The sequence below is a fragment of the Vipera ursinii genome (genome assembly GCF_947247035.1).
Source record: "Vipera ursinii genome assembly, chromosome: 9".
In the NCBI taxonomy this organism is placed as follows: Eukaryota; Metazoa; Chordata; class Lepidosauria; order Squamata; family Viperidae; genus Vipera; species Vipera ursinii.
In genome coordinates this window covers 13,056,354-13,084,182 of record NC_139523.1, presented here as the reverse complement: position 1 = coordinate 13,084,182, position 27,829 = coordinate 13,056,354, and the positions used below count along the sequence as shown (strand labels likewise).

The 27,829-nt window shown below is 44.8% G+C and overlaps 1 protein-coding gene across 2 annotated transcripts in view; it reads left to right on the top strand.

The window, feature by feature from the left end:
- Positions 1 to 27,829, top strand: part of AHDC1 (AT-hook DNA binding motif containing 1) — a 223,576-nt gene that overhangs the window by 34,379 nt on the left and 161,368 nt on the right. For both annotated transcript variants that reach the window (XR_014493328.1, XM_083369846.1), the window contains exon 2: positions 9,604 to 9,651. Coding sequence is in view for 1 of the 2 variants with exons in the window: in XM_083369846.1 (XP_083225972.1) it covers positions 9,604 to 9,651 (48 nt within the window). In the remaining variant the exon portion in view is untranslated. The remainder of the gene's footprint in view (positions 1 to 9,603; positions 9,652 to 27,829) is intronic.

The window sequence follows — 27,829 nt, the reverse complement described above, 5'->3', positions numbered from 1 at the left end:
CTTTGGACTTAAACTCTCATGGCCAACTGGGGAATTCTGGGAGTCGAAGTCCACAAGTTGCCAGGGTTAGACACTCCTAGTCTAGGAGTTGAGCCTTGTACATCCAAAGGGTGCCTGCCCAGAGTGTAAAATGATTGGAGCTGGTCCCTTATTGCTTTTGCTGACACCTGCATCCTTTCCTACCGTTGTCTAATTTTGAAGCAGAGGGAACTTGGACTTTCTTTCAGCATGGAGTTTAAAGTACGGATAAATGTTTATTATGCAAACTAGCCAACTGTGCACAAATCCTTGATGTGTTGATTGGAAGCAGTTCCTCTGAGCCTAGAATTTGGGGTTATCGAGGTGGAACGTGGGAGGCTGTGGCCCAGCATAGTAACAGAACCGCAGGAAGGTACGGGAATGAAGGTAGGGAGAAGGACAGGCAGAGGAGGGGACTGGAGGAAATGAATTCACTTTTCAGTTTCACTGGGAACCTGAAAAATCACCTTGCTCAATGGCACCATAATAAATGGTGTTTTTTGTGACTTATTTTGAAATCAGACGTTTAAAAAAATGGGAGGAAAGGGAGGGAACACACAGAGAGAGAGAGAGAGAGAGAGAGAGAAGAAAAAGAAAGAAAGAAAAGTTATCTTTTCAGCTTTCATTTTATATACGGTACACTAAAGCAGTGTTTGATTTTAAGACTGTGGACTTCAAAGGCACAGGCTGGGGAATTCTGGGAGCTGAAGTCCACGTATCATAAAGTTGCCAAGATTGGCAGACCCTGCACCAGAGAGTAAACATAGTGCAATTCCCACATCGTGCTTAATTATCTCACCAAATTGTGGTTGTGAGAAAGAAGTTGAGCTGGGGAGGGGGGTCTCTCTGTCATTTTGAGCTCCTGAAGTAAAAGGTGGAGGATAAATTTAATTAAAATGGTTAAGCAGAGAATGCCTTCCCTAATACGTTACAGCGTTGGTAGCCAGGAAGGCTTGGCTTCATGGTTTGTTAACTATTAGTAACAGTTAAGGGTGTAGGCTGACTGTGGGATGCTTACTAATTCTTCCCATGGCAAATCTGATTGGATTGTCATCTGCACTGAGTTCAGTATATGGTTAATAAATCACCCCAGGAGTAATGCTGTACACAAGCCATGAATGGAAGGTATGTTGATTTGCATTGATCCTAAGCAACAGGAGCTGCTTTGTGCTGGAGGAAAGATAAAAGATCAACCATTCTGAGGTTAAACAGCATGTGTGAACAGGTTCTTGCTGGCTGGGTTCATACATCACACTTCAGCCATAACGTGGCTTGCTTGTTTTTGACCTAACATCTTACATGAACCCAGTCTTCATGGTTTGTTCAAGGTAAAGATAAAGGTTTCTTTGGACCAGTCATGTCCGACTCTTGCGGGCGGTGCTCATCTCTGTTTCCTAGCCGAGGGAGCCAGCGTTGTCCGAAGATACTTCCGTGATGATGTGGCCAGCATGACTCTATGCCAAGCACACAGAATCCTGTTACTTTCCCACCTAAGTGGTACCTATGTGTCTACTTGGATTTGTATGCTGGGTGGGCAGGAACCGGGGCAAGTAACAGGAGCTCACCCAATCACACGATACTTGGGTCTTGAACTGCCAGCATTATGGTTGACAAGCTCAGCAACTTAACCACTAGGCCACCATGCCCCCTTGGTTTGTTCATGCTGGAGCTTAAATTAAGCCATGACTTAGCTCAGTTCATCATCTGGCACTGATTGACCCCTGACAAACAAATCTATTTGGGAATAATACAAAGTTATATATTCTGGCCCTCTATGAAACAAACCTCTAAGAAGCTTTGCATTTGCTAATTGTTGGTCCTCTTAAAGGCAGCAGTTCTCTTGTTTTGTTTGTCACCCATTTGCTACTTTAAATTATAATAGCAAATAAATAAATAATAGAGAAGGAACGTGTGTTCACAGATCCTCATCACATCTGACTGAAGTTGGCATCTTATTATCTCAGTCAAGACTCAGTCATGTTTTTGAATAAACCATTGCGGAAGAGCAGATGCTCCTCGACTTACAACCATTTGTAACCATTCAAAGTTGCAGCGGCACTGAAAATAGTGGCTTATGACCCTTTTTTCACCCTTGTGTCCCAGGGTCACATGATCCCCTTTTGCAACCTTCTGAAAAGCAAAGTCAAGGGGGAAGTCAGTTTCACTCAACAACCAGGTTACTAACTTAAAACAACTGCAGTGATTCACTTAACGACTGTGGCAAGAGAGGTTGTAAAACAGGGCAAAACTCCCTCGACAACAGTCTTGCTTAGCAACAGAAATTTTGGTCTCCATTGTGGTCGTAATTCGAGGATTGCCTATAACTCATAGACCATGCTTTACAAATGGTTATGCTGGGTTCAGGCAACACAAAGCAGCATACTACATCTGTAACTGGGTTCCTATGACAAAGTAAGCCAGCTATTTTTTTAAAAAAAGTCATTTGGGTGGAAGAGAGAGAAGCTATGAACTTCTTCCTTGAACTAGTGACCAGCAAGGTGTTACAAGTGCTGAGTTGCAGGAGGCTCTGTGCTACGTCTTGCCAATGTTAACCAAAAAGCTGCATGGGTGGTCTTGCCCTATTTTGATGCCCTCCAGCAGTCTTGAGCTCTGCAGCATTTTCTTGCGTTTGCATGATTAACATTTTCTAAAACTCAGCCAAGCAGCTCTGTTACTTTTGCTCTGGTGGAGAAACATTGGAAATTACCTAAAACAGTGTGGGATGCTCAACCTTGTGCATCTTTGTTTGGGAGCAAATGTTTACTTTGTTGGCTTGGACTTGGGCATGTTGCAAGCTGCCTTCCATCAAGACAGCTCTGTGGTTCATCTCGCTTGGCACTGTTTGTGGAGGAGACCCCGGCGGCACTGAAGAGCTTTAGGCAGACTGAGGTCTTCAGAAGGCTGGGTGGGCAGAGTCAGTCATCAGTCCCAGACCGAGATGTTTTTTATTTTCAGTGGGGAGTGTTTTAAAAGCCTTTTGGGAGGTGTGTGTGTGTGTGGGGGGTGTTTCCTGGTTAAAAATGAGCCCTGCCTTTTCCAAATGAAAAGAATTCCAAACAGGAGTAATTTTTGGAAATAGTTCCTCTGCTCCAGGGGTCTTCCAACTTGGCCCTTTGATGACTTGTGGACTTCAACTCGCAGAATTCCTCAGCTAGGCATGCCTGGCTGAGGAATTCTGGGAGTTGAAATCCACAAATCATCAAAGGGCCAAGTTGGAAGACCCCTGTTCTACTCCCTCCATTGTCTGACTTCTTCCTGTCTCCGGCACTTCCAAAGGATGAGGATTTAATTAATTAATAATTAATTGAGAATTTTCATTACATGGAATAACAGCAAGCATTTTATTCTTTCTCCTCCCATTTCCCAACTTGAATGATCAGTCACAAGCCTCACAACTTTGTTGATGTCCTTCCTCCTAAGGTACATAGCCTCCTAAAAGGTAATATTAAATAATTGTAAAATCTGTCAAATTGTGTGTGACTATTCATGGTAGAGACTCTTTCTTTTCTTTTTAATTGCTCCTCTTAAGCAGAATGTCTGGCCACAGCTCCATTTAAAGGAGACCAACACCTTCCGCTCTTTATTTTTGTGTTTCCGCGTGTATGTTGCGTTTATATTCTAATACTACATTTTAAAAAGTGAGTGGTGAAATCCACTATAAAAAGAGCAACCTAAAATGCATATACGCCTGTGCAAGTCAAATAAGTGCATATAATAAAAGCAACTGGTTAATACATCATTAAATAAGATACTGCCTAAAACACAGAGCAGCAGAACAAACAGTTGTATCCTCATGGAGTGAAAGAAGACGTATGGATCTACTGGATAAATTTCCAAATGACTGATAATTGGTAACAAATGACCCTAATATTTAACAATGTGATTCTTTCCCCTTTTCCCTTACATTCACAGCTAAATTTTAGGCAAGAGAAAAAAGGATGTTTAGGAGAAAAGACTGCAAACTGTTCATTTCTCATGTTCCAGATTCTTGGCACTGCAAAACAAAGGTCCGGTACCATGAATTCTAAGTGTGATTTCTTGTCCGGCACATGCAAAATCAAGTATAGTTTGCTTGCTTAATCTTTAGTGTAGAGCAGGAACCCAGCCAACTGGTTGTAGCTCATTTAATAATAATCATCATTTTAGCCATTGTCTATCCACTGCAGGATGAAGGCCTCTTTATGTTTCCAACCAACATGGTCGTGAGCTTTCATTTAATAAACCAACTTTAAGCAGAACATGGTTTGTGTAAGTTTTTAACTAAGCTCTAGGAGGTTCTCCTTGGACTTTCATTAAAAGATTTGTCAAACTAAATATCCATCCTCACACCTCCCCCCACCCCATAGGACAAGTATACACACGTGTGTATCTTCAGTTTAAATTCAGCTCTTGGAAGCTCCATGGTGACATTCAAATTATTTTTGGCAACAAGATGAAAGGGATTATTTTAAACTTTCCAAGCTAGCCTTAAAAACCCAGTTTGGTGCAATGGTTAAGGCACCAGGATGGAAGCTGGGAGACTGTGGGTTCTAATCCCATTTTAGGCGTGAAGCCAGCTAGGTGACCTTGGGCCAGCCACTCACTCTCAGTCCTAAAAAAAGAAAGGCAGTGCCAATGACTTCTGAAAGCTAGCCAAGAAAACTCCAGGCAATCGGCAGAATCAACGCTGATTTTGAATCTACAATCATACGTTCTAAGCCCTGATGCTCTCCCATCCCAGCTGTACTGGAGATCCAGGAGCGAGAAACTATGTCAGTCAAGAGTTCCAAATTTTGGGTACAACCACTAGGTTGTGTTATTGTCAAAGACACCTCAGATGTCGGTGGGACTGAATGAAGATAAACAACTGAACAAATTCCTACAGGAGACATTAGTCCTTCTGGTGACATCAGCATAAGCCACTTGAGTCTTCACAGGTTGCAATCAGTACTTTCACTCAAAAGCAGACTTTCTAATTGACTCTGCCTGTAGCCTTCTGAACTAAGACAAATTTTCATATTATCTTGAAAGGCGGCCACAGTTACTTGCTTTTATATATTTACCCCTCTCTTTCAAGAGCCTGCCCAGGTTATTTCCATAAAGCACTAAGCCATAACACCTTGCTTAGTCATTTGTTATTCATGATTTGTTGGAGAGATCATGCTGTCTTGAGTTCACACAACTTGCTTTACCATAAGCAAACCAACCATGTTATGGTTGAATATGTTCTTTGAACCCATCTAGAGAATATGTCACAGTAACTGCAGTCAGTGTAAACAAGATATGAATCTTTTATCACCAAGTCAGGCTGTCTTGGAAATAGTTGGTACAAGGAAAACAATCCTACCTGCGGCTGAAAACTTAGATATCTAAATCTAAGGGTGAATCCAGGAGTCCAGCAAACTACAACACTGGTTTAAAGTTGCAGACTGTTGAAGACTATTCAGTTGTATGATTTTCTTCTCAAACTAGGCTGATGCCATAAGGATCCATTATAGTTGCTGTGATATTAGATTGGAACTTCCTACTTGGTTTGACTAAATCACATTTGACTGGGTCACACAATGGTGAGCCATAAACCATGGTTTTTTGTGGTCCTTGGTGCTCTCTGAGCTTCACCCGTTCAACCTTGAGTTACAAATATTCCCTTCTGCTGAAATTGTAGTTTGTAAACTGGAGGGATGGATTGATATACAAGTAGTCCACAACTCATGACTGTAATGGAACCTGCAGAGACCTGATGGCGATAGTGAAAGCAGACCCAAGGCCTGTGGGGACCCAGTGGGGTGGGATGAGAGGATGGGGTGGTGCTTAACTGTCTCTGCAGTTGGTCCTAAAGGCTGATGACTATAGAGGGCGCTCCAGTGGCCATAACATCAAACCAGGTTGTAAGTAACTTTTGGGTGAATTGTTGTAACTTCAAATGGTCACTAAGCTACTAGTCGTAAGTCAAGGATTACCTGATTGCCGTTTTGCTAGAAACCCACAGACCACATAATAACCCAAGTCTGTGTGTCTGGTCAAGGTATGGTCCAAGGATTGACTGTCTCTTTTGGCTTGTCTTCTCCTCTAAAAAGGGGAATAAATGTTGCAGTGGAGTGTTAGTAAAATGAAAGAAGCAAACAAAATCAGAGTAAATGCTCTCTAAGCAATGATGTAGATACTGACTTTCCGCATGAGGTATGAACCTTCAGATGGTTGGTGCTAGCAAGCCTTTCTCAACTGTGGCTCGTTTATCCACACCTTCCTTCTTTCCACTTTTCTCCATCCCCCCTTCCACATAGACACCCCTTATGCCTCTAATTGGCACACTTGGCTATTCCAGGCTAACACTTGGCCTCAGGTTATCTCCTCAGCGGGGATTAATAGTGAATATGGGATTGTCTGGGGTTGCTAGGTGGGGGCAGCGACTGCCGCCATGCCAGCAGATGGTGTGCTGCTTCTGAAAATAAGACTTAGGCCTTGCACCTCTGTGGCGTTGCCAAATCTTGAGGGACCCACCGAGCTGGAAGACGCCATTTTTTGTACCGCTATAGCAAGAGACAGCCACATGTCTTCTCCTTTCCAGATCTTTCTCCACTCCCAGGCGTGGAGGAAGAAAAGAAAGGATAACGGCTGGCAGGCAGGTCAGATTGTAGCTCTGGGCAGGCGTTTCTGCAATCAAAGGGGATTTTATGTGGAATGTCTGTGTCAGTTTAAGCGCTGTGTGGGGGAGATTGAATTTGCTGCAGCAGGCAGTTGGAGGGCTGGGTGAGAACATCTCTCCTTGCTCCGTCCTCTCTGCATTCGTGGCAACTTCCTGACCTTTAGTGATTCTGTTCTTGGGAAGAGGCAGCCTGCTCAGCAGCGGAAAAGGGCATGGAGCAGAGCTCGCCAAGAGGTGCCCTCTGGCTCGGCAGGTCAATGATGAACAAAAGGCAGGGTGCTTGCAACTACCAACTGCTGCATACTTTGGTGGGGCAGGGGAAGCAGAATCCACACTCACCAACCTGCAGTGACTCTCTTCCTGAATGCCAGCATGTGCTACCACCAGCTGGGGTGAAGCCAACCAAACCTTGTTTGCAACAAACTCCGGTTATTTGTTTACTACATTTATCTCCCACCTGTTTTCTTTGAAGGTTGAGGTGGCCTGTGTGGAGTTGGGACATCTCACTTTATTGTATCCCTATTACAATCATCGGGTGCCTCAATGAGCTTTGTGATCAAATGAGGACCTCGATAAGGATTTTCCCAATCCAAAATTGTAACACAAAAATACATTAGTTGTCTCATTAGAAGATACTTGGTGGTGTGTCCATATTTCTAATGCCCCCAAAAACTAATGAATGTAGTCCACATGAAGAAAGACCAATGATCATGATCTATGCCCTAGTAATAACCAGGATTCATAGCTGTGATGCCTTTCATATGTGAGGTTGCTTTGAAAATAATTTGAAAACTGCAGATAGTCAGAATGCAGTCATTAAATTACTAATTACAACTAATTAAGACCACATGCCAATATTTTTATATGTTGGTTAGCCTTTGGACTTTGACAGTCTTCAAAGTCCAAAATTTATTTATTTCCCACCTTTATTATAACTCAAGGTTGTAAACATACCTAATACACTTTCCTTCTCCTATTTTCCCCATATCAACAATCCTATGAAGTGAGGGGCTGAGAGTCGGGGAATTCTGGCTGGGGAATTCTGGGAGTTGAATTTTATAGGGTGGTGTAGAGACCTCTGCTAGTGTCTGAGTTGGAGTTTTGTGGGAAAAGAAAAAAGAAAAGTATCCTAAGTTGTATTTGCATAGCCCTTGTCAATATTTTGGGGCCCAATTATCAGTTAAATGAAGGCATGGATGTCTTTTTTTTCTGATGAGCTAAAACAAGATCTTAAGTATCCACAGCTCAGTTCCCTACATACTTCCTCTCACAGTTCTTTCACACAGTATTGTTAATAAGATAGCATCCTTACTTGAAGAAGATTAAGTATTATTTTTTAAAAAAATGTTTTGGGGTATGCCTTCTTCAAGGGAGGGCATACGCACAAAACCATTGAACCCGGCAAACAGAGAGTATGTGAATCTTAGAATGTAAGAAATCTACTTACAATGCTAGAAGTGAGAAATAGGTTGCAGAAATCATTTATCTGAAGACAAGAGGATTGGTGACATGTGTCTTTAAGCAGGTCAATAGCATCCCCCTGTGTGAATTTAAGGAAAAATCACTTTAAGGGTTTATATCTTTGGGTTTTCTCTTGATAAGGAACAAGTAAAAGATAATGAGAGATGCCAGATAAGCGGGTATTCAAACTTCTTACAGATGTGGTGGTTAAGGTCATCAGACTATGTTCTTTAGCTTGAGAAAACCGGTCCTTCTTTCTCTCTCTTTTTAAAAAAAAAATGTATGGTGACACTTCCAACAAGTTGGGGATGGAATAGTTTCACCTATGATAAACCATGGATTGTTTGAAGCATGGCTGTAGAATAAGTCATGGTGATTAGATTCATGCAACAGCTCCAAGCCATAAAGCATATTTAAACCACAGTGACTAGGTTCAGCCACCATATTAAGCAATCAGCAACAAGCCACTTTTTTATCCTATTAACGCACGTTGATCCAGTGAATTAACAGCTAGTATGTTTCTGTTTCTACTGTCATCTCAGCAGCTCTTGGAAAGTTCTAGGATGCTCCCTAAAATCAAGGTCTAACTTGAATGTCCACAGGCTATTCCCATATTCTGCCAACATATTGCTAAGCACATTGGTTTGTGCTTAAATTATAAGCCGCCCTGAGTCTTCGGAGAAGGGCGGGATGTAAATGGGATTAAAATAAATAAAAATAAAAATAATTAGTGACCTGGCTTGAACACAAGCCATTATTCCTCTCCATTCTCATTTGTGCTCTCTTTGACATCTTAACCTGATGGGGGGGAAAAAATGAACTTGGCAACTTTCAGACATGGAGACTTCAACTCCCATGCCCCCAGCCCACACCAAAGGCGGCCAAGCTTGAAAAACACTGATGTAGGCAGAACACCAATGTTCTCTAAACTGAAATATGTGGGTTTGAGGAGCTTAGAATGCACGGAGTGGGTCCATTCTTGCCATTTCTGTGACTTACAAAATGGTGCAGGCCACTACAGGTAGTCCTTGACTTAGGACCATAATTAGAACTGGGACGTCCATTGCTAAGACCGTGAAGCTGCTGAAACAGTCATAAGTGCAAGGATCAACCGTAAGTCCCTTTTTTCAGCACCGTTGCAAATCAAACCGTCTCTGAATGAATGGTCTCTAAGTCGAGAACTACCTATAAATATATTCTACTCTTAATTCTTCTCCAGTCCTCATGGAAGCCGTTGGGTTTTGTGTGGGTGCTATTACACCACCATACCAGACCAAATATATCCACAACTACTTCCTCCTTCAGGCTAAAACTACTTCCTGCAGATAGAGAGGTTTATATCAAGGAGAAAGACAGACTCCCTGATTAATTCTCTGGTGGTAAGAAAATACGGTGGTTGAAGTACGCCAGGCACATTCCACCGCGTGACAGCCTCATTTTGAATTGTATGGTTTCCACTGTGGCTTGCTACTTTTAGCCCAGTTCTTGTTTTTTTCCAGGTGGTGGAGGATGTGAAGAAACCTGGAGGATCTCCTTCGCAGAACCAGGTATTTGCTGATCACCCTGCTTCTCAGATGCACAAGGGGCTGGTCCCCTGACTATCTGAACTGTACCTTATTTACGAGAAGGGCTTGCTTAGGCAGATGCCACTTCCTGTCTCACTGGTTAGAGAGACTTTGGGGCAGAGATGACAACCCTGTGGGGAGATAAAGAAGTCCCATGAATAAGTCCTTTTCCTGCTTGAATGCAGCAGGTCTGAGACTCTGCTAATGATCTCCTGGCTGTCTCCTGAGATTTCAAGGTGGGATATGGTTGCTATGCTGCTCAGCATGCTTGGCTAGTCCATGCCTTACTGAGCTGGAAGCCGGGCCTGTGTAGACGGGGCTTCTTCCTCTGCCTCTGACCCACAGGTTTGTAGGTCAGGGAAGTTGTGGCTTGGTTGTCCCTATTCTTCCCTTTGCTGGCTGCAATATTTGTTCTCAGGATCCAAGTCTGGCTGCCAAGGAGTTAATATCTTTCCCTGCAACACACAGGTGTATCCGGAACATGGGGGGGCTGTGTCTGTGTGTGGGGGTGGGGGGTGGGGGGGTGGAGAGGAGACCAAGGGAGGCAGTCAGTGCTGGGAACAGGGAAAGGGGGGAGTTGTGTATCTGCTTTACAGCAGTCTCTTTGTGTCCCTTGCACATCATTAGTGAGTCAAAAGCACTGAGGGGAAAATAACCTGGTGGAGCTGGAATTAACCCCGTGGCAGCTGATGGATGGCAGCAGTGGGTGGAAAAAGGATTCAGACTTGCTTCTGCAGGTTTATGGCTGGTTGTAGAGGGAGGGGAGGGAGGTTGGGGAGGGAAAGCTGGTTGCTCTTAAGAAGGAGGCTGGGGGGGGGCAGACAAGGTTGGAGAAATGAGTTTACCTCATCAATCAGAGGCGTCCAGCCTTTACCCCACCCTCTTCTTCATCTGCCACCAAATTTGGCTTCCTTGCCAGCCCACTGGTGCTTGTTGTGTGTAATGAGCTGCTACAGCATGACCCAAGATTAGAGACGTCACAGGGTTGGGGGGGGGGGAAGAGGTGGTCATGCTAGTCCTGCCTTCCCTTAACATCTGTCCCTTCAAAACACACACGCGTGCGCACACACAAACACACACACACACACACCCTTGGCTTCTCCGTTTCTGCTGTGTTCAAAGGGCTGTGCAATCCAAAATTGGCCCTGGGGGAGACAGAGGGTGTGCTGAAGGCTTGTTTACAAGGCTGTAGGGCACGACCAGTCTGACAAGTCCTTCCCAGCAAAATGCCCAGCCGTGCAGAGGTGTGCATTTCTAGGTGAGATAGCTGAACCCAAGATGTCTCTGTTGGAGAACCTTCTTAAGTCCAAGCTTCTGTCTTCTAGAGTGCAGGGTGCAATAAAAAGGCAGGTTTCGTCTCCTCCTCGCAGTAGTTTTGGCAACAACCTCAAGGCAATAATTCCTGCTTGAAAATAGGGTAGTGGTCCTTCAAATGCTTCATGTGTGGACCTCTTTTTTTTTTTTTAGGACCCAGCTGAAATCCAAATCTGCTGTGACACTGCAGCCATCTCGGTGGCTGCTAATTGTAGTGTCCCCAACAGCAGATTACAGTTTTAAAGTGAGGAATAAGCAGCAGGAGCAGATCAGCTCTTAAGCAACAAATCTCCTGTTTTCAGATAGGCAACTTTTTTTTTTTGATTATTAGTATAATTAAGACGCTGTTAAGACAGAAAACACAGGAAGTGTTCACAGGAGGGCAGAGAGCCTGCTCTGGGCTGGGTGAAGGAAGGAAGAATTTGGTGGTGCTGTTATGCCTTCCTGTTGTGAGATTCCTCCTCCGCTTCCCTCGACCCTGAATTCTCCTTTGGCTCCAAGTTTCCTTTGCTCCAGTTTTTGCCCTCTTTCTCGCAATCCTGTTCTGCTACTACAGGCTCTGGGGATTGTATGTCTCGTTCTGTCGGTGTAAAGGGCTATGATGGGACTGAATGGGGTACTTCATTCACTTTTTATATGAAAGATGCACATGAGACAATCTGGAGTCCATTGTTCTCAGTTGTGATCATTCAGTGATCACATTGAATCACATTATTGCAGTGGTTCCCAACCTTTTCTATACCCTGCAGCCTTAGAATGCTTCTGATATGTTCTTGCACCCTTACAAAAGTTTAAAATAACGGCAACGAATTACGTATATACACTATAAATATCGACTTGCACCCCCAGTTGGGAATCTTTGCATTATTGCAATGATTACATTGCAATAAACAAAGACACACATTCAATTTTGCAGCTACTAAGATTGTTGGATGAGCAGGCACAAAAACAGCCAGGGAAGTGATTGAAGCCTGGGAAAGAGGCCCCTCTTCAGTCAACAGGAAGTGCTGATTTACCCCCAACTTATCAGGTACTTAGGAGGCAGGGCTTGGCAGCACAAGGAAACAACAGCCAATGACTTAATAGCCAGCCATTGACTTCCCAATCCGCATCTAAAAGGCTACACACAACAGGCACCATATAATAATAATAATAATAATAATAATAATAATAATAATAATAATAATAATAATAATAATAATAATAATAATAATAATAATTTTATTTATATACCGCCCTTCTCCGAAGACTCAGGGCGGCTTACAATTTAAGCACAAACCAATGTGCTTAGGAATAGCCTTCATTCTATGTATATGCCTGCTTATTAGGGCTTTCGCCCCCCCCCCAAATGGCATTATTACAAAGTCAGCTTATTTCCCCCAACAATCTGGGTCCTCATTTTACCTACCTCAGAAGGGTGGAAGGCTGAGTCAACCTTGAGCCTGGTGGGACTCGAACCTGCACTAATTGCAGGCATCTGGTGTTACTTAAGGAGGCATTAGCCCACTGCTCCACCAAGGCTCTTCAAGTTCCTGGAGGATGGACTCCAGCACAAGTACAAAAGCTCAGAAGACAAAAGCTCTGGTCCGGGTGATCAACCCAGATTGAATCCTGCAATATTGTCTTCCTCTCACCTGCAAGGAATGGGATCCTTTTCAAGAGGAATCCTCTTACCAATGAAACAGGTGCATGTTGAGAGTTCTCAGAGCCACCCAGAACAACGTCAGATGCCGTGGGTCCCTAAATCAGTCTTATGTTTGTGCCTTAATCTCAAGGGATCCCACACCCTCCCTATGCTTCCGTCCAATCTCTGTAAGGCGCTGGGCTCTTGTCTTGGGTAACCCAGCTAGCTACTAGCTCTCTGTAAGAATGGATGTGCTGCAAGGGTCAACTTCAGCCTCCATGAAAGGCCCTTTGTGTAGTAAGTACAAGCTTGTCCCTACCTCCCTAGCCAGTCTTACAATCCGGTTCCCTAGGTTATGCCCCTGCTTCAGGACTATTCCCCATTTTGAAAACACTTTTGTTTGGAGGTGGGGTGGGGAGCGAACTTATCTGCACCTGCGTTTCTACTACTTTCTTGATGTGAATACTCTGGCAGCTTAGTAATAAGGAGTCACTTGACTCCCGGTATATTACCCCCACCCTTCTGTGTACTTAGCCATAGCCAGGCTCCAAAACAATAAAGTGGGCTGTTTTGCTAGAAGAGTATTTTCTTTGAAACGTATTTGCTATAAAAGGGCCATTTCTCTAGGACTCATCCACCCTGTATGGATTTTTGAGAAGTACACAACAAAGCTTGGCGTGATGGAACACAACCACGGCGGTAGGACAGAAAAGCAGATGCAGATCCCCATGCACTGAAAATAGAAGTGATTTGGTTGTAGGATATTTCATGCTCAATATTTTCATTCCCTCTTGGGGATGGGTTACTGGGTGACGTCCCATAAACCATTGCCCTTTTTTTTTGTTGAGGCGCATGGGGACTGTTGAAAGCAGGAGAGGGAGCTAAGCTGATGTGCAGGAATAAAAAAATAGTGGAAGGAGGAAAAAGGAATTTGCTTATATACAAAAACAGCTACTGAAAGAGTCTCTAAGGTTGTTATGAACATTTTCAGCTAGATTGTCTTTACTCTGTGTATCTGCTGGGCATAGACCTGATTTACTAGTAAATACATAAAATAGACAAACAAATGTATTTAATACAGTATTGTGCTGTGTGTGAGTTTTCTAATATAACATTCTGACTTTTAAAAGTTTTTTTCCTATGATTTATTGCTTTTCCAGTTAGTTGTCACCTTATAACTGGTCACTTAGTGACCATTCAAAGTTCTAATGGACTTACCTGGGGGCTACTTATGACCTGGATTCAAAGGTTGGGCCTCTCTGCGGTCACATGACCCCAACTTCAGGTGCTCAGCCACCAGACCACATATACAGCTGTTTGCAATGTCCTGTGGTCACATGACTGCATTTTGCCCAAAACTGGCATTGACAGTTGTAGCAGAACCATTAGTTTGCTTAATGACTGCTGCAAATATATATATATATAAAATCAAGTCAGACGTTTGATGAACCTACTTTATGACCATCATGAATGACGACTGCGATGGGAAGTCTCCATTACGTTTGTAACATGAGGACTACCTGTAAAACTCCCCCCCTTTTTTTTTTAAGGAACGAAGTCTGTACACATACATCTCACCTCATTTTAGTCTTAAAGCCACCTTGCAAGATAGGTCAGATGAGAGTTAATAATATTCATTGCCAGAATGTGTGGAAATTGGAGTCTCCTGCAGTCTAATCTGATATTCCAATCATGACACCCCAGTGCTTTCCAAATCTTTTTCATAGGAGTTTTACGGACGTCCATGCATCTTAAAGTTACTAAAGTTGAGAAATACTGGGCTACAGAGTTTGGAATTCCCTACATTGTAGGAAGTCATTATCTTAGGATGGTGTATGGATCAGGCCAATAAGTTAAGGCAGGGGTCTTCAAACTTGGCAACTTTAAGACTTGTGGACTTCAACTCCCAGAATTCCTCAGCCAGCCAGCCAGTCCACAAGTCTTAAAGTTGCCAAGTTTGAAGACCCCTGAGTTAAGGTAAAATCTGATAGGGTTGGGCTGGGCTTTGGATCTGATTGGAAAAGGTGGTTCCAAATGCATATGAAGCCCCTGTGTCTAATTAAAGCAGCTGCATCATTTTCCAGGATCCCAAGTATATTTGTTTGGGGACGGCAAGTTATATGAATATAGGTAGTCCTCAATTTACGACTATAATTGAGCCCAAAATTTCTGTTGCTAAGTTAAACGTTTGTTAGGTGACATTAATGAGACCTAATTTTTATGACCTTTCTTGCAACAGCTGTTAAGTGAATCACTGCAGTTGTTAAGTTAATAAAATGGTTGTTAAGTGGATTTGGCTTCCCTATTGCTTTGCAAAAGGGGATCATGTGACCCTGGGATGCTGCAACGGTTGTAAGTGTGGAAAAACAGTCATAAGTCCCCTTTTTCAGTGCCATTGTAACTTTGAATGGTCGCTAAATGAACTGTTGTAAGTCGAGGACTACCTGTACATTTGCTTTCAGTTTCTATTGCTGAGCCTATTCTATGAATTGGCCTCCTTCTCCCCCCCCCCCAGGAGTTAGTCTGACCTCCTGACTCTGTTCAGGAAGGCAGCTAAAAACGAAAGGCTTCCAGAGAATTGAATGCTCTCCAACTTTTGTTTTGTATAATGTATTTCTCAAATTATTTTCCTTCCTATTTTTTTTCTATGCTACCGCGGATAGTTTGATTACTTGGTGTTGGATTTGATTTGTATGTACTGAATCCTTTCTGACTCCCAGAGGCTTACAACACGGAGGGTTCAGCAGCATACATATCTAATCCATCAATCTATAACCTGGGTTGACGGTTCATGGATTGTGTGAACCCCCAGATATTATGCTATTCTTCCCTTCGGGCACTGCTTCCTGCCTGGAAAATTGTTCTTTTGAACCTCTGCTCAACTTTTGAGTTGGGGCTGCAGACAAATTTTTTTTGGAAATGTTTTATGAAAGAGGGAACAGCTTGCAGAATTCATCCCTTAATGCTCTAAGCCAGGGGTCTTCAAACTTGGCCCTTTTATGACTTGTGGACTTCAACTCCCAGAATTCCTCAGCCAGGCTCCAAGCTCTTTTCACCTTGGAGCAGGGGTAGGCAACCTTGGCTCTTTTATGACTCATGGAGTTGAAGTCCATGAGTCATAAAAGAGCCAAGGTTGCCTACCCCTGCCTTGGAGCTTAGATCTGAACTGGCCAACCAAACTTTGGCAAAACAATGTCAACATCCTGTTTTCCTTAAATGGGTAGAGTGTTTTCTCTTCTGCGCACGGGCACCACTCAAAAAGGATGCTCTTCACGAGTAGCCAGTTTACTGTGGTGGTCCAAGAGGGCTACCATTACTCGGTCCATGGGGCACTCTGACCATGCAAGCTTTGTCCTGCTTGTGACAAATACACAGGGATGTCTTAACTCAGGAGTCTGCAACCTTGACAACTTTAGCTGGCTGAGGAATTCTGGGAACTGAAGCCCACAAGCCTTAAAGTTGTCAAGGTTGCAGACCCCGGTATAGCCTCCCCCCCCTTGCTCTGCTGCTCTGTTTTGCCTTATTCAAGTTGCCTTGTTTTTGCATTAATTAATGTGTTTGTCCCAAGATGAAACAATGGGGTGGGTGAGGAGTTGGGGGCTGCATTCAGTGGGCTTGGGAGGAGGGATGGGTCACACTGGGTGGGTCAATTATGCAAAAGGGAGTGGATCCACATGATGTCTAGGGGAGCAGCCAGTTTTTGTGTGTGTTTTTTTTAGCCTTTCAGCTTTTGGAGAGGGTGGGATTGTGGTTGTTTTTTCTTTCTTTTTTTTCTTTCTCTTGTGCTTTTATGTGATAGTGCCTTTTAAGCCTAGCACTTCTTTCTGTTTCCTGCCTCAAAATAGCAGCAAATGGCATTCAGTTGTGCAGGCTGAAGAGGCTTTCAGGGCTTCAAAAAGAGGCTTGGGCCACCCGTGTGCCCCCTCCCTCTGCCTTCATACCTTTTTCAGAAATTCTATTTTTTTTCCCCTTCAGGGATAGGAAAATGTGCGCTCTGAAGGAAAAGCCCTAAGCTTTAGAGTTGGAGCACGTTGCAATCTTAGCTTCCACCTCGGGGCAGTAGAAAACAGGTATATTGTATCTTGTTCTTTAATCCTGCCTATATATTGCCTTTCCTGCCTTCCCTCCAGAGAGCAGAGAATTGCCTAAAAACAAAGGGGCTCTTTTTAGAATCCCTGCAACAGCCCTGTAAGGTAGTTTCAGCTGCCTCTGTGTTTAGATCAGGGCTACACAATAGTTGGGGGTGTGTATCCGTGAAGATCTTCCTTAGCCTTTGAATAGGATGCCGGGATTCAAATAAAATGAATGGACAGGCCAGAATTACTTTGCATTTGTTTACCTTAAATGCTGTTACTCTCCCTACTGTTCCCCATATATTTAACTATTTTCTTCTTGGGTCACATTAAATTGCAATTCAGCCACAGCTTTTGAAAGGGTTCCACGTGCTACGCCTGAGCTTTTGGGGGGCAATGGGTGGGCCTGAGGCTTCAGTTTCTGCATACTCCTAGTTTAATTCAGCCCATCTGAGCGGCAACATCTAGCTCAACGTTTGGCTGATCTAGAAACCTGAGCAGGTTTGGCCTTGGTTAAGACTTGGCTAGGAGAGATAGGAGATGATCAGGCTGAGCCTGAGGGTGGGGTCAAATCCATGTCAGTCTGGAGTCCCTATGCCCCCGAAAGAGACTTAAGTCCAGCCCCCTTGAAGTCCGTCGACAATTATCTGGTGCCAATTTGCCTTGACCATCAGTAGAACATTTAGTGACCATTTGAAGTCACTCAAAAAAAATGTCGACTTATGATAGTTTTTCACACTTTATGACCATTGCAGCACATGATCAAAATTTGGACGCTTGGCACCTGGTTCATCTTTACGTCAGTTGCAACGTCCCGGGGGCCTGTCATCACCTTCTGCGACCTTCTAATAAGCAAAGTCAATGGGGGAGCCAGGTTCACTTTACAACCATGTTACTGACATAACCACTGCAGCGATTCACTTAACGACTTTTGGCAAGAAAGGTTATAAAATGGGGTAAAACTGACAACCGTCTCACTTAGCAACAGAAATTTGGAACTCGGCTGCAGTTGTAAATCAAGGGCTACCTGTGTATTGTGGTTCCTGATTTCTTGCACCTGACAGGAGACCATTAAAGAATGCAGGACTGTCGACTAGGCGGAGAAGTAAAACTTGACTTGACTTTCTTTTGAAGACTAAATCAAGACGGCTAAGTGCTTCCCTTTGACAAGTGGCCTGAACCTGGATCTTCCGGCACTCTAGGACACTTATATTCTGAAGACAGCATGTCAGCTAGTACAAATCTGGACTGGATTTGGAAACTGCAGCTGGCCATCTCATGTCTTCTTCTTTGTCTTCCTTTGCCCTTTGCCATTTAAGGCTTTGCAGAGATGACCATAGGTTGACAATCTTTACCGGTGATGTATCGCATAGGCTGCGGAAGAGGGCAGACCATTACATTACTGATGGCTGTGTCAAGGAGAGAATCTCGGCAGGTGCAACTTGCTATGTCAGATGGATACCGAGTGTAAGGCAAGTTGCAGCTGCTCCAATCCTTCCTTGGGTCTTACTGGAAGCAGTTCGTATCCCCATCCACTGTGGCAGTCCTTCCCTCCTTAGTATTGCCCAGATGTATTGGATTGCAACTCCTGGATTGGGGAGAGGAACTCTGTTGCATCTGTCATCCTGATGTTGGATCAGATGATCAGGATGATAGATTGAAAAACAAAGGTCTAGATCCTTGTGAAACCAACAATTGTCTGCCTGCATTGGCTCAACTTTGCCCCACTCAAAGTTCCTTTAAACCAGGCAGGTCTAACCTGCAGCCCAAGAGCTGCATGCAGCCCTGGATAGCTTGTAATGTGGTTCCACAAAATCGTAAACTTCTAACATTATTGTGTGATTTATATACATTAACTATACTATATATTTTTGGCCCAAGATGTTCAGTGCAGCCCAGGCAAGCCAAAAGATTGGACAACCATGCTTTAAACCAAGACATGGGGAAAAGCTAGGAGTGGGGGGATTATAAAACTGAAGAGATGCCATGAAGGTCTAGTCCAGGGGTCTTCAAACACGGCCCTTTTATGACTTGTGGACTTCAACTCCCAGAATTCCTCAGCCAGGCATGCTGGCTGAGGAATTCTGGGAGTTGAAGTCCACAAGTCACAAAAGGGCCAAGTTTGAAGATCCCTGGTCTAGTTTATGCTGTAGAACAGGAGTCATCAAACTTTGCAACTAAGACTTGTGGACTTCAACTCCCAGAACTCCCAGCATGGCTGGCTGAGGAATTCTGGGAGTTGAAGTCCACAAGTCTTAAAAGTGGCCAAGTTTGGAGACCCTTGCTGTAGAAGGTAGAAGGAGTCTTAATTTTAACTCTAAAATGGCGGAGCAAGCCATCTCTGATGTTCCTGGCCGAGAAAGTGAGTGAATTCACTTGAAATAGAAACATCTCAGTGAAGTATGAATATACTCAAAGCATCCTCATATTGTTGATTTGATGCCCACCAAGGGTGGTGATGGTCCTCAATTCAGATGATTTCAGAAAAGTTTTGGGTAAATACATGGAGGATCAGACTACCGATGATTGCTAGCTCTGAATCGTGGCAGCATAGTTTAAGCTGGGTGGACACTGCAGTGCAGAAAAACCATCCTCTTCCACCCCATGTTTGTGGCTGGCCAATGGTGGATCAAATATTGGCCTTGTCCCTATTGAAGACTAGACTTAGTAGCAAGCTGAAGCGTGTTGCCGTGTAAGGTCTGAAGTGCTGACTTGCTTGTGCTTGTTGATTGAACAAGATGTGATTCCTTTTGCTCTGGTGGCAGGTCATCCCAGGTGACAAAGTCATTATTTTATTGGGCTGCAGGTGCTCTAAAGTGACCCTGCCGGTACAATGCAAACATCTCTCATTAAGAGGCTGAAATTAGTGTCCTCATTCCCACCTCAGGCCTCTTTGCTCCCTGGCTTCCGAGCAATGAATTTGGAAAAGGGAGGATTAATCCCTGGTCCTCCCTCCAGGCTCTGCTTGTGACCCTGTTGCCTTGTGCCGAGCCCCTGCCCTGATGTTTTATTCTCTTCCGTTCTGGCATGCCTTGCTGGAGTTGGCCTCTCCCAGGACAGGAAGACGAATGAATTCCATTACGGGATCGTGATTTTATTCCACGTGTCAGGGAGTCTGAGATTAACTTGCTCACCAATCTGTGACAAAGCCAGATACACACATCCGCACAGACCCCTTCAGCTGCCCCTGCCATCCCCACCACCTTTGCGCACCATCTTGTGCAGGCAGAACCTGGTTGCAATTAAGGCCTGCCTCTTTGAGAATCTGGGCTGGGGAGTGTTCCCCCCCCCCTTAATGCCACATGCATGCATAAAGAGTGGGGCTGTACTCTGAGTGCCCTCCATATGGGTTGAACCCACATTCTGGGTAGGCATTTGGGCCATGCCAATCAACCTCCAGATTTTTCATTGCTTGCTTGTTTTGAATGTGTGTGTGTGTGTGTGTGTGTGTGTGTGTGTGTGTGTATGTTAAGTGTTTGTTAAGTATTTTAGAATACCTTGCTAGGTCCCGTATTAGTCTCCCTTTAATTCTTTGTTAGCAATCCAAAAAATAAATATTTACACACACACACACACACACACACACATGTATATGTATATGTGTATGTGTATATGTATGTGTATATGTAAATGTATATATGTATATTTGTGTGTGTATGTATATATATATATATGTATATGTATGTAATTGTTAATTGTTTTAACTTTTGTATGGATTTTCTTTTAAATACCCTGTAAACAGCCCTGAGTCCTTCGGGAAAGGGCGGTATATAAATCTAAATAAATAAATAAAAAATAAATAAATATGCTTTAATGTGTGGCAGAGTAAAAGTGCAGAATAGAACAGAAAACTGGCTACCAAACATCCTGATGTATATGAGAATCAATTTGGTGTAGTGGTTGAGGCACCAGGCTAAAAACCAGGAGACCAGGAGCTTTAGCACCACCTTAGCAGAAGAAGCCAGCTGGGTGACCTCGAGCCAGTCATTTTCTCTCAGCCCTGGGAAGGAGGCAATGGCAAACCACTTCTGAAAAACCTTGTCAAGAAAACATGCCCAAGCAGTCTCTGAAAATCAGACATAAATGAATGAAGGGGGAAAAAATACATTTACATATGATTTCTAATAGCAAGTTTCTAGTCCTCAGTGTATTTATTTGTATCCCATTTTTTTATTATTTTTACAAAAAAGTCAAGCCAGTGAACATATCCAACACACCTTCCTCTTCCTATTTTCCCAACAACAACAACAACAGCAACCCTGTGAGGAGGGTTGGGCTGAGAAGGAGTGACTGGCTCAAAGTCACCCAATGGGCTTCATGTCTAAGGTAGGACTTGAACTCATGGTCTCTTGCTTTCTAGCCTAGTGTCTTAACCACTACACCAAACCGGTACTTAGTATCTGGTGGTGCTCCTTCCCTCTTCAGATAGGAATAAACATTATCAAATCTTAACTTTTTTTCTCAGTTTGCGTAACTATTTCTGTTTGCTAATTTTAACTTGACTCAGAACATCCCCACCACCCGTCTCTAACTTTGATCTGCAATACAGAATCTGTTATTCTGTCTCGGATTTCTTTTTTTTTCTTTTTAGGTAGAAGATGGAAAGCGGGGAGGGGGCGGGCAGCCGTGGGGACAGGTTTCTCAGTAAATCCTATTGCAGGATATATGAAGATTAAGTTGCAGAAAATGCACTGGGTCCTTAATAGCATTTTTAAAGCTTGCTCTTTTTGAGTACATTACAATGACATCGCTACTAGAGATTAGCCTGGACAGGCAGGCACTCCCACCCTTCCTTTTGGGGGTGGGTGGGTGGGGGAACAAAAGAGATTGTTACTTGATCTGGGAAGTCTCATAAATAACAACAATAGCCACTCACTTAGCTTGAGGGACCGGCGAAGGGGCTGGAAAAAGAGGGGCTGGCTGTCAAAAACTAGGTCTCCTGGCCATTGTGGACAAAGTCCAGATATGCCTGTTGCAAACAGGCAAAAGGCGACTGTGTTGCACTGAGACAGGGTGAGGGCCTGCCTCCAACCGTGTGGCTTTTGTGTGTGTTGTCCTAAGGGAGTTGAAGGGGGGGGGGGGCAGCTCACTGGCCCAGCCTAGCTCTCCACAGCACCAAACTACAGACACAGATAGCAATAGCAGTAGCACTTAGACTTATATACCGCCTCACACTGCTTTACAGCCCTATTAAGTGGTGTACAGAGTCAGCCTATTGCCGCCCCCCCCCAAAACAAAACAATCTGGTTCCTCCTTTTACTGACCTCAGAAGGATGGAAGGCTGAGTCAAAGATGAGCCGGTCAGGATCGAACTGCCTGCAGTCGGTCAGAGGTTGACGCCTTCGTCTCCCCACTTTAAATGCCGAGTGGCTCTAGATGAGTAGTCTGCCTTGCTGGCCCCCTAGAGAAAATGTGCTCCAACCCATGGGACCAAATGGAAAGAGGGGGGGGAGGAGGACAAAGAGGATAGCCTGCATTGGCTTAGGGTGGTCCTTTGCTTAGGGCAGCAAGAAGCCGGGTGGCGTCATCCTGTTGCTTAGCTGATTTAAGCAGGATGCCAAGGCAGGTTCAGTGGCACATGATTATTTGGAGAAAGAGTCTTTTAAATGTCGGGGGGGGGGGAAGGAGGGGGGAGGGCAGGGTGTAGTTTGCCAGGTTGCCATTTTGGCTTCAGCTGTGTGGAATCATAAGTCTCTACCGCACTCGGTTTAGGCATACTGTGAAACAACCCAGAAATGTCGGGGAGGGAGAGATGCGTCTGGGGAATGGGTGTGTGCATAAAGCAGATGCCTGCAGAAGAGAGAAGGATGGGTGGGTGTTGCAGCTGACCCTCCTGGGGCAAACCACAAGCTTTCCCCTCCCCTCCTCCTTTGTTCTGCCTGGGATGCAGGCATCTGGATGTGCTTTGGGGGTGACTGGCTGATGCAGCAGGGAAGCTGAGGCAGCTAAAAGCTCAAGAAAGCCAGTCGCAAGCTTGAATGGCTCTCTGGGCTCCCCTTTCTGAATCCTGGGCGGGGAGAAGAGGGGGGTGGGGGGGTGTTCCTGGATCCTGGCAGAGAAGGCTGGTGCTGGGATGTGCTGCAAAGGATTGGGGTGTTAGGCTTTGCTTTGGGAAGGATTGGGACAATGGAATAAGTTGGCTTTCTTCCTTTCTGATCTTTCCATGACTAGCCCTGTTGCTCCACACACAGGTGGGTTCACACATTGCACAAAGCCATCATGTCGGACAATGGATGCCAGCTTCACAGGAACCCAAGCAGTTCTGCTTTGTAATCACGGTTTATGGCTTAGTGCAACAAGTCCACCCTGTTATAGTCTTTTACTTGGCCAAAATATGTTCTTTAGCAAAGAAGTACGGGCACCTTGTTTGGGGTTCACAGACTGGGAAGGAGTGAAAGGGAGCCTGTGTTTTAGAAAGGTGGTTTTTTTTGTATCCAGTTAAGTTGTGCTTGCAAAGAGTTTGGATTTTTTTTCAAAGAAGACAAACCAATGTTTGTATCCCACCCCCAAATTGTGCAGAGAGTTTGTTTCGCCAAAGAACATAGTTGTATAATAATAATGGGAACATTTTTTTTTCTAATCCCAGCCTCCAATTTGCTTAGTTGACTTCAGAATAACCTGTTTCCCTAAGCATTCTGGGTTAGAAGCAGGGAAATGAAATTAGATAACCAAGCTGAGCTGCGTGCCTGGTTTTACTCAATCCAAATCCAGAACCTAAAAAGAAAAAAAAATGTTGGTGACCCTGGTCTCCTGTCACTGTAATTATACAGTACACTCTTATGCCCCTTTTAGGAGGAGCTTTGCATGTCCTTCATATCTCTACAACGATAAGGACTAGAAGCATGCCGTGCCTGAAGAAATATTTAAAAATCCAAATGTTTTTGGATCTAGAAGAAAGTCGACTTGTGGCAAAAGAGTTGAATAATATTTGCACAGCCAGGGCTTGGTCTGGTATGGTTGCCAATCAACCATGCTAGGAGTATGTCACTATAAAGCGACTTTTTCCAGACCCTGTTTACCCAGGAGAGAACTAGGAGAAAATGAAAATGCTTTTTTTTTTTTTTTTTGGTGGAGACAGGAAGGAGAAATCATCTAGAATTCCCAACCCACTCTGGGAGTTGCAGTTGGAATACACGGGGAGGGTGCCAGTTTGGGGAACACCAGTGTAGGAAAGGAAGGGAAACACCGAGCTCTGTTTAAGGGGTGGAAACTAGATTGCCCTGCGCCTGGCTTCTTCTGAAAGGACAGCTGTCTTCTCTCTCTCCCCCCCCCCCTTCCTGCTTCTCAACCCCCCCCTCCCAGGGAGCCAAAAGGGTAGATGTCAGTGCCCTTTCCTGCCAACTCTCTTGTTTCTGAGACTGCCCAGTGTGAAGGACCCTGTTTTAATGTGTCCTGGAATGTGCTGTGGAATTCTCCCTGGGCAAATTAGGAGCCGTCCAGCCGGAGAAACAACAGCAAGGAAACGGACTTCATTTCTTCAGGGTAAAAACCATCCAAAGGAAGGCAGGAATCTCCTTGAAGGAGTTTGGGTTGATTCATGGAGAGGAAGAAGCGGGGGGGGGGGGGGGGGAAATGAGGCATAGCTCGACCGAATGCAGCCCCTCCACTTTATGCGTCCTCCTCTCCCCCACCCCCGCCCCCCAGCACTGCATGCATTAATGCAAACAGACAGGCCTGAGTGCTTCATTAGCAGCATGTAGAATGGAGTCCTGTAATGCATCCACGTCCCCATTAGCCTAATGAAAGAAGTGAGCAGGCACCTGGTCCTGTACAGAGCTGCCGATTCTTGGCAAGTAGTTTGGGGCTGGCGGCCTTGGGATCGCTTAATGCAGTCTGGGAATTATTTGGAGGTGGGGGTGGGTGGGGGGAGGGAGGAGAGTCGATCCCTGCTTTTGGAAGGACCAACAGCCGCATCTGTGGACCGGCGAGCAGATCAGCCACCCAAGAGCCTCGTGCTCCGAAGACAGAGGAAGGGGCATCTGTGATCGTGTGTGTGTGTGTGTGTGTGTGTGTGTGTGTGTCACGTTGGAGGTGGGGGAGGGGGACTGGAACCAGCCTCTGAGAAGAGATGGGCTGCATTTGGTTCCAATGGACAATTTAGAAACTGGCTCCCATTTAAATGCACGAAGATTGGCAGGCGTGTAATAAAGCCGCTACCAGTGTCACAGTTTTATGGATCACCATCTGCCCATGGAGCAGCAAGTCGCTGCAACGTTCTCTGGTCTTAGCTGATTTTTAACCCATGCTACAGAAGCAGTAGAGGACAGGAAGATGGTAGAGGACAGGAAGGCCTGGAGGAACATTGTCCATGGGGTCGCGATGGGTCAGACACTACTTCGCAACTAACAACAACAACAACAGAAGCAGTGGGGAGAGAGGCTCCCTCGGGCACAAACTCCCCACCACCACAAGCCAAAGTCTGCTGTCCGATAACTCTGCAGGGTCCTCCTCGTTTTGGTTAAAGCTGTACAGGCAGTCCTTGACTTAACGGCCACGATTGAGCCCCAATTTTCTCTCGTTAAGTGACACATTGGTTAAGTGAGTTTTGCCCCATTTTACGACCTTTCTTGCCCCCATGGTTAAGTGAGTCACTGCAGTTGATGCTAGTAACACGGTGAGTAAGTGAACCTGGCTTCCTCGTTGACTTTGCTTGTCAGAAGGTCGCAAAAGGGGATGACACTGCAACCGTCATAAACATGAACCGGCTGCCCAGAATCTGAATTTGGATCACGTGTCCATGGGGATGCTACAAAGGTTGCAGCTGTGAAAAATGGTCCCAAGTCACTTTTTCCTGTGCTATTGTAACTCTGAACGGTCATGAAATGAACTGTTGTAAGTCGAGAGTTATCCGCATTCTCTGAACAATAATACCCTATGCTCCTTGTTGCTTGCAAAATATCCATTGATGTGTCTAATATCAGGAGAGAGGTCAGCACTGGCCAAAACCAAGAGAGAGCATCTTGTTCTCCCTCACTTCCCATGGATGACCCAACCGAACCTTAATCAGGATGGCTCAAGAGTTAGATCGGCCAACTTCCATTGTTCATTCTGTGCTTCCTGCTAAGAGAATCAGCAAGATGGAGGCTGCTACAGAAGGAGCAGGAGCACCAGTGGTGGTCCAGAAGACCCCTGGGTCCTCTTGGTAGAGAGCCAGATAGGTGAGTCAGCCTCTTCTTCAGAAGCTCATCCTGGCCAAGAAAAAGCTGGACCCACATGTAAGGCGAAATCATAAAAATGTTTGCTGACAAACCACACTCGGCATGCTGAGCTGCAACCAGACTATGTTATGGCTTAGCATAAGCTTTTTTCATCTGAAGGTCACGTTTCCTTGGGAGCAGCTCCGTTGAGGCTCTCCTGGAAAGTGGAGCTAAACAAGAGGAAGATGGGGCCAGCCACGCAAAAGTGAGTGGGACCCCCATCTTTCTTCCTCCGAGGCACCAAATCTTTGATCATCCCTTCTTTCTTCCAGACTGCAGGCTGTGGGAAAAGGAGAGACGGCTCTTCCCAGAGGTCTGAATTAATCTTTTGCAAGGAGCCACAGGTTGTTCACATCTGTGGGAACCTCACCAGAGTCTTTATCTTCCCTAGCCTGGTATCCTTCAGATATGGCAGGGCTACAAGTTTTGGAGTGCTGGGAATGACTCTTCTGAACACATATGAAAGGCCCAGAGTTGGGGAAGACTATGGTGATAACATTATAATTTTCTCAGTCAGTTAGAAAAAGGACCTGCTTGTTAGTTCAACCCCCCCCCCCCAAGACCAACAATGGATCAAAAGGAGAAAAGTTTCAAAGGCCTTCCCAGAGCACTTTTGACTCTTGGAGGGCTGGGGGAAGATTTGTCTCTAGCTCTGGTTTTATAATCTTGCTCAGTCAAGGATTTATTCCGCAGCCTTGGACAACTGACTGTTCCCTGACCTCCTTTCTCCAATCTGTAAAATAGGGATAATGCTCCTTGCTACACCAAGCTAAGCTACGACGAAAAGAATGCAGACCTCAAAGTCTGAAAGAATTTTAGACGGGGAGCTGCTATTTCTTTAAAGCTTCAGAATGTAATCAGCTGGTGATGCTGCAGCAGAGAACTGTTGCAGGAGATATGCTCTGGTGTTGTTTGATTAAAACGTTGGTTCTGGATGGGGTAAACCAGGGGTAGGCAACCTTGGCTCTTTTATGACTTGTGGACTTCAACTCCCAGAATTCCTGAGCCAGCCATGGGAGTTGAAGTCTACAGGTTTTAAAGTTGCCAAGTTTGGAGACCCCTGCTCTAAGAGGCTGGGGAAAAAAAACCAAAACCCATTACCTCTAAAGCAGGGGTAGGCAACCTCGGCTCTTTTGTGACTCATGGACTTTAACACCCAGAATTCCTGAGTCAGCATAGCTGACTCAGGAATTCTGGGAGTTGAAGTCCATGAGTCATAAAAGAGTCGAGGTTGCCTACCCCTGCTCTAAAACGACTGCAGACAAACTGTAGGTGTTGAGTTGCCCACTGTGATTTATTGTGTTGTATGAACCCATCCAATTGTGGCTTGTTCCATAAACCCTAACGAAGGAAATAGCTTATTATGAGGCCCAAACCCAGCTTCTTTTAACTTTGCACATTGTGCTGTAGTATATAACACTCAGCACAGATGTAAGTTCCCATAAAAATAATTCTAGCCAGCATTTAGGCCTTTTTTTTTTTGCTTGCCAACCCCTCCCAGCACTGGGTGGATGCCTCCTTTTCCAGCTTGTTAAACTGGAAGCAAATCACCCTTGATAAGATGAACTGCATTCATCATTCATTCCCCCTCCCCGCTTTCTTTTGCAATCTTGACAGAAGATTGTTCTTCTGGAGCTGCTGTTTGTATCAGGGTGAACTCTTATCAACCCACCACCACCACCATTGGTGTGAGTGAAGATTTATCAGAATTGCACTGGAGGAAGAAAAGTTTACTTTTCCTGCCCTGTGTGCTGGAATTTGCTAATTATCAAACTTCCAACTGCTGTTTTGCATCTTGATAATGCGTGTGAAAGATGCAGCATCCTACTGCCACTTGCAGTTTGGTTGGAAAAGTTCCATTCTCACAAAACACAGGACCCCCAGATGGTAGTCAGCCTAACTGGGAGACCCTTGGATAGGTAAAAGGTAAAGGTTCCCCCGCACATGCGTGC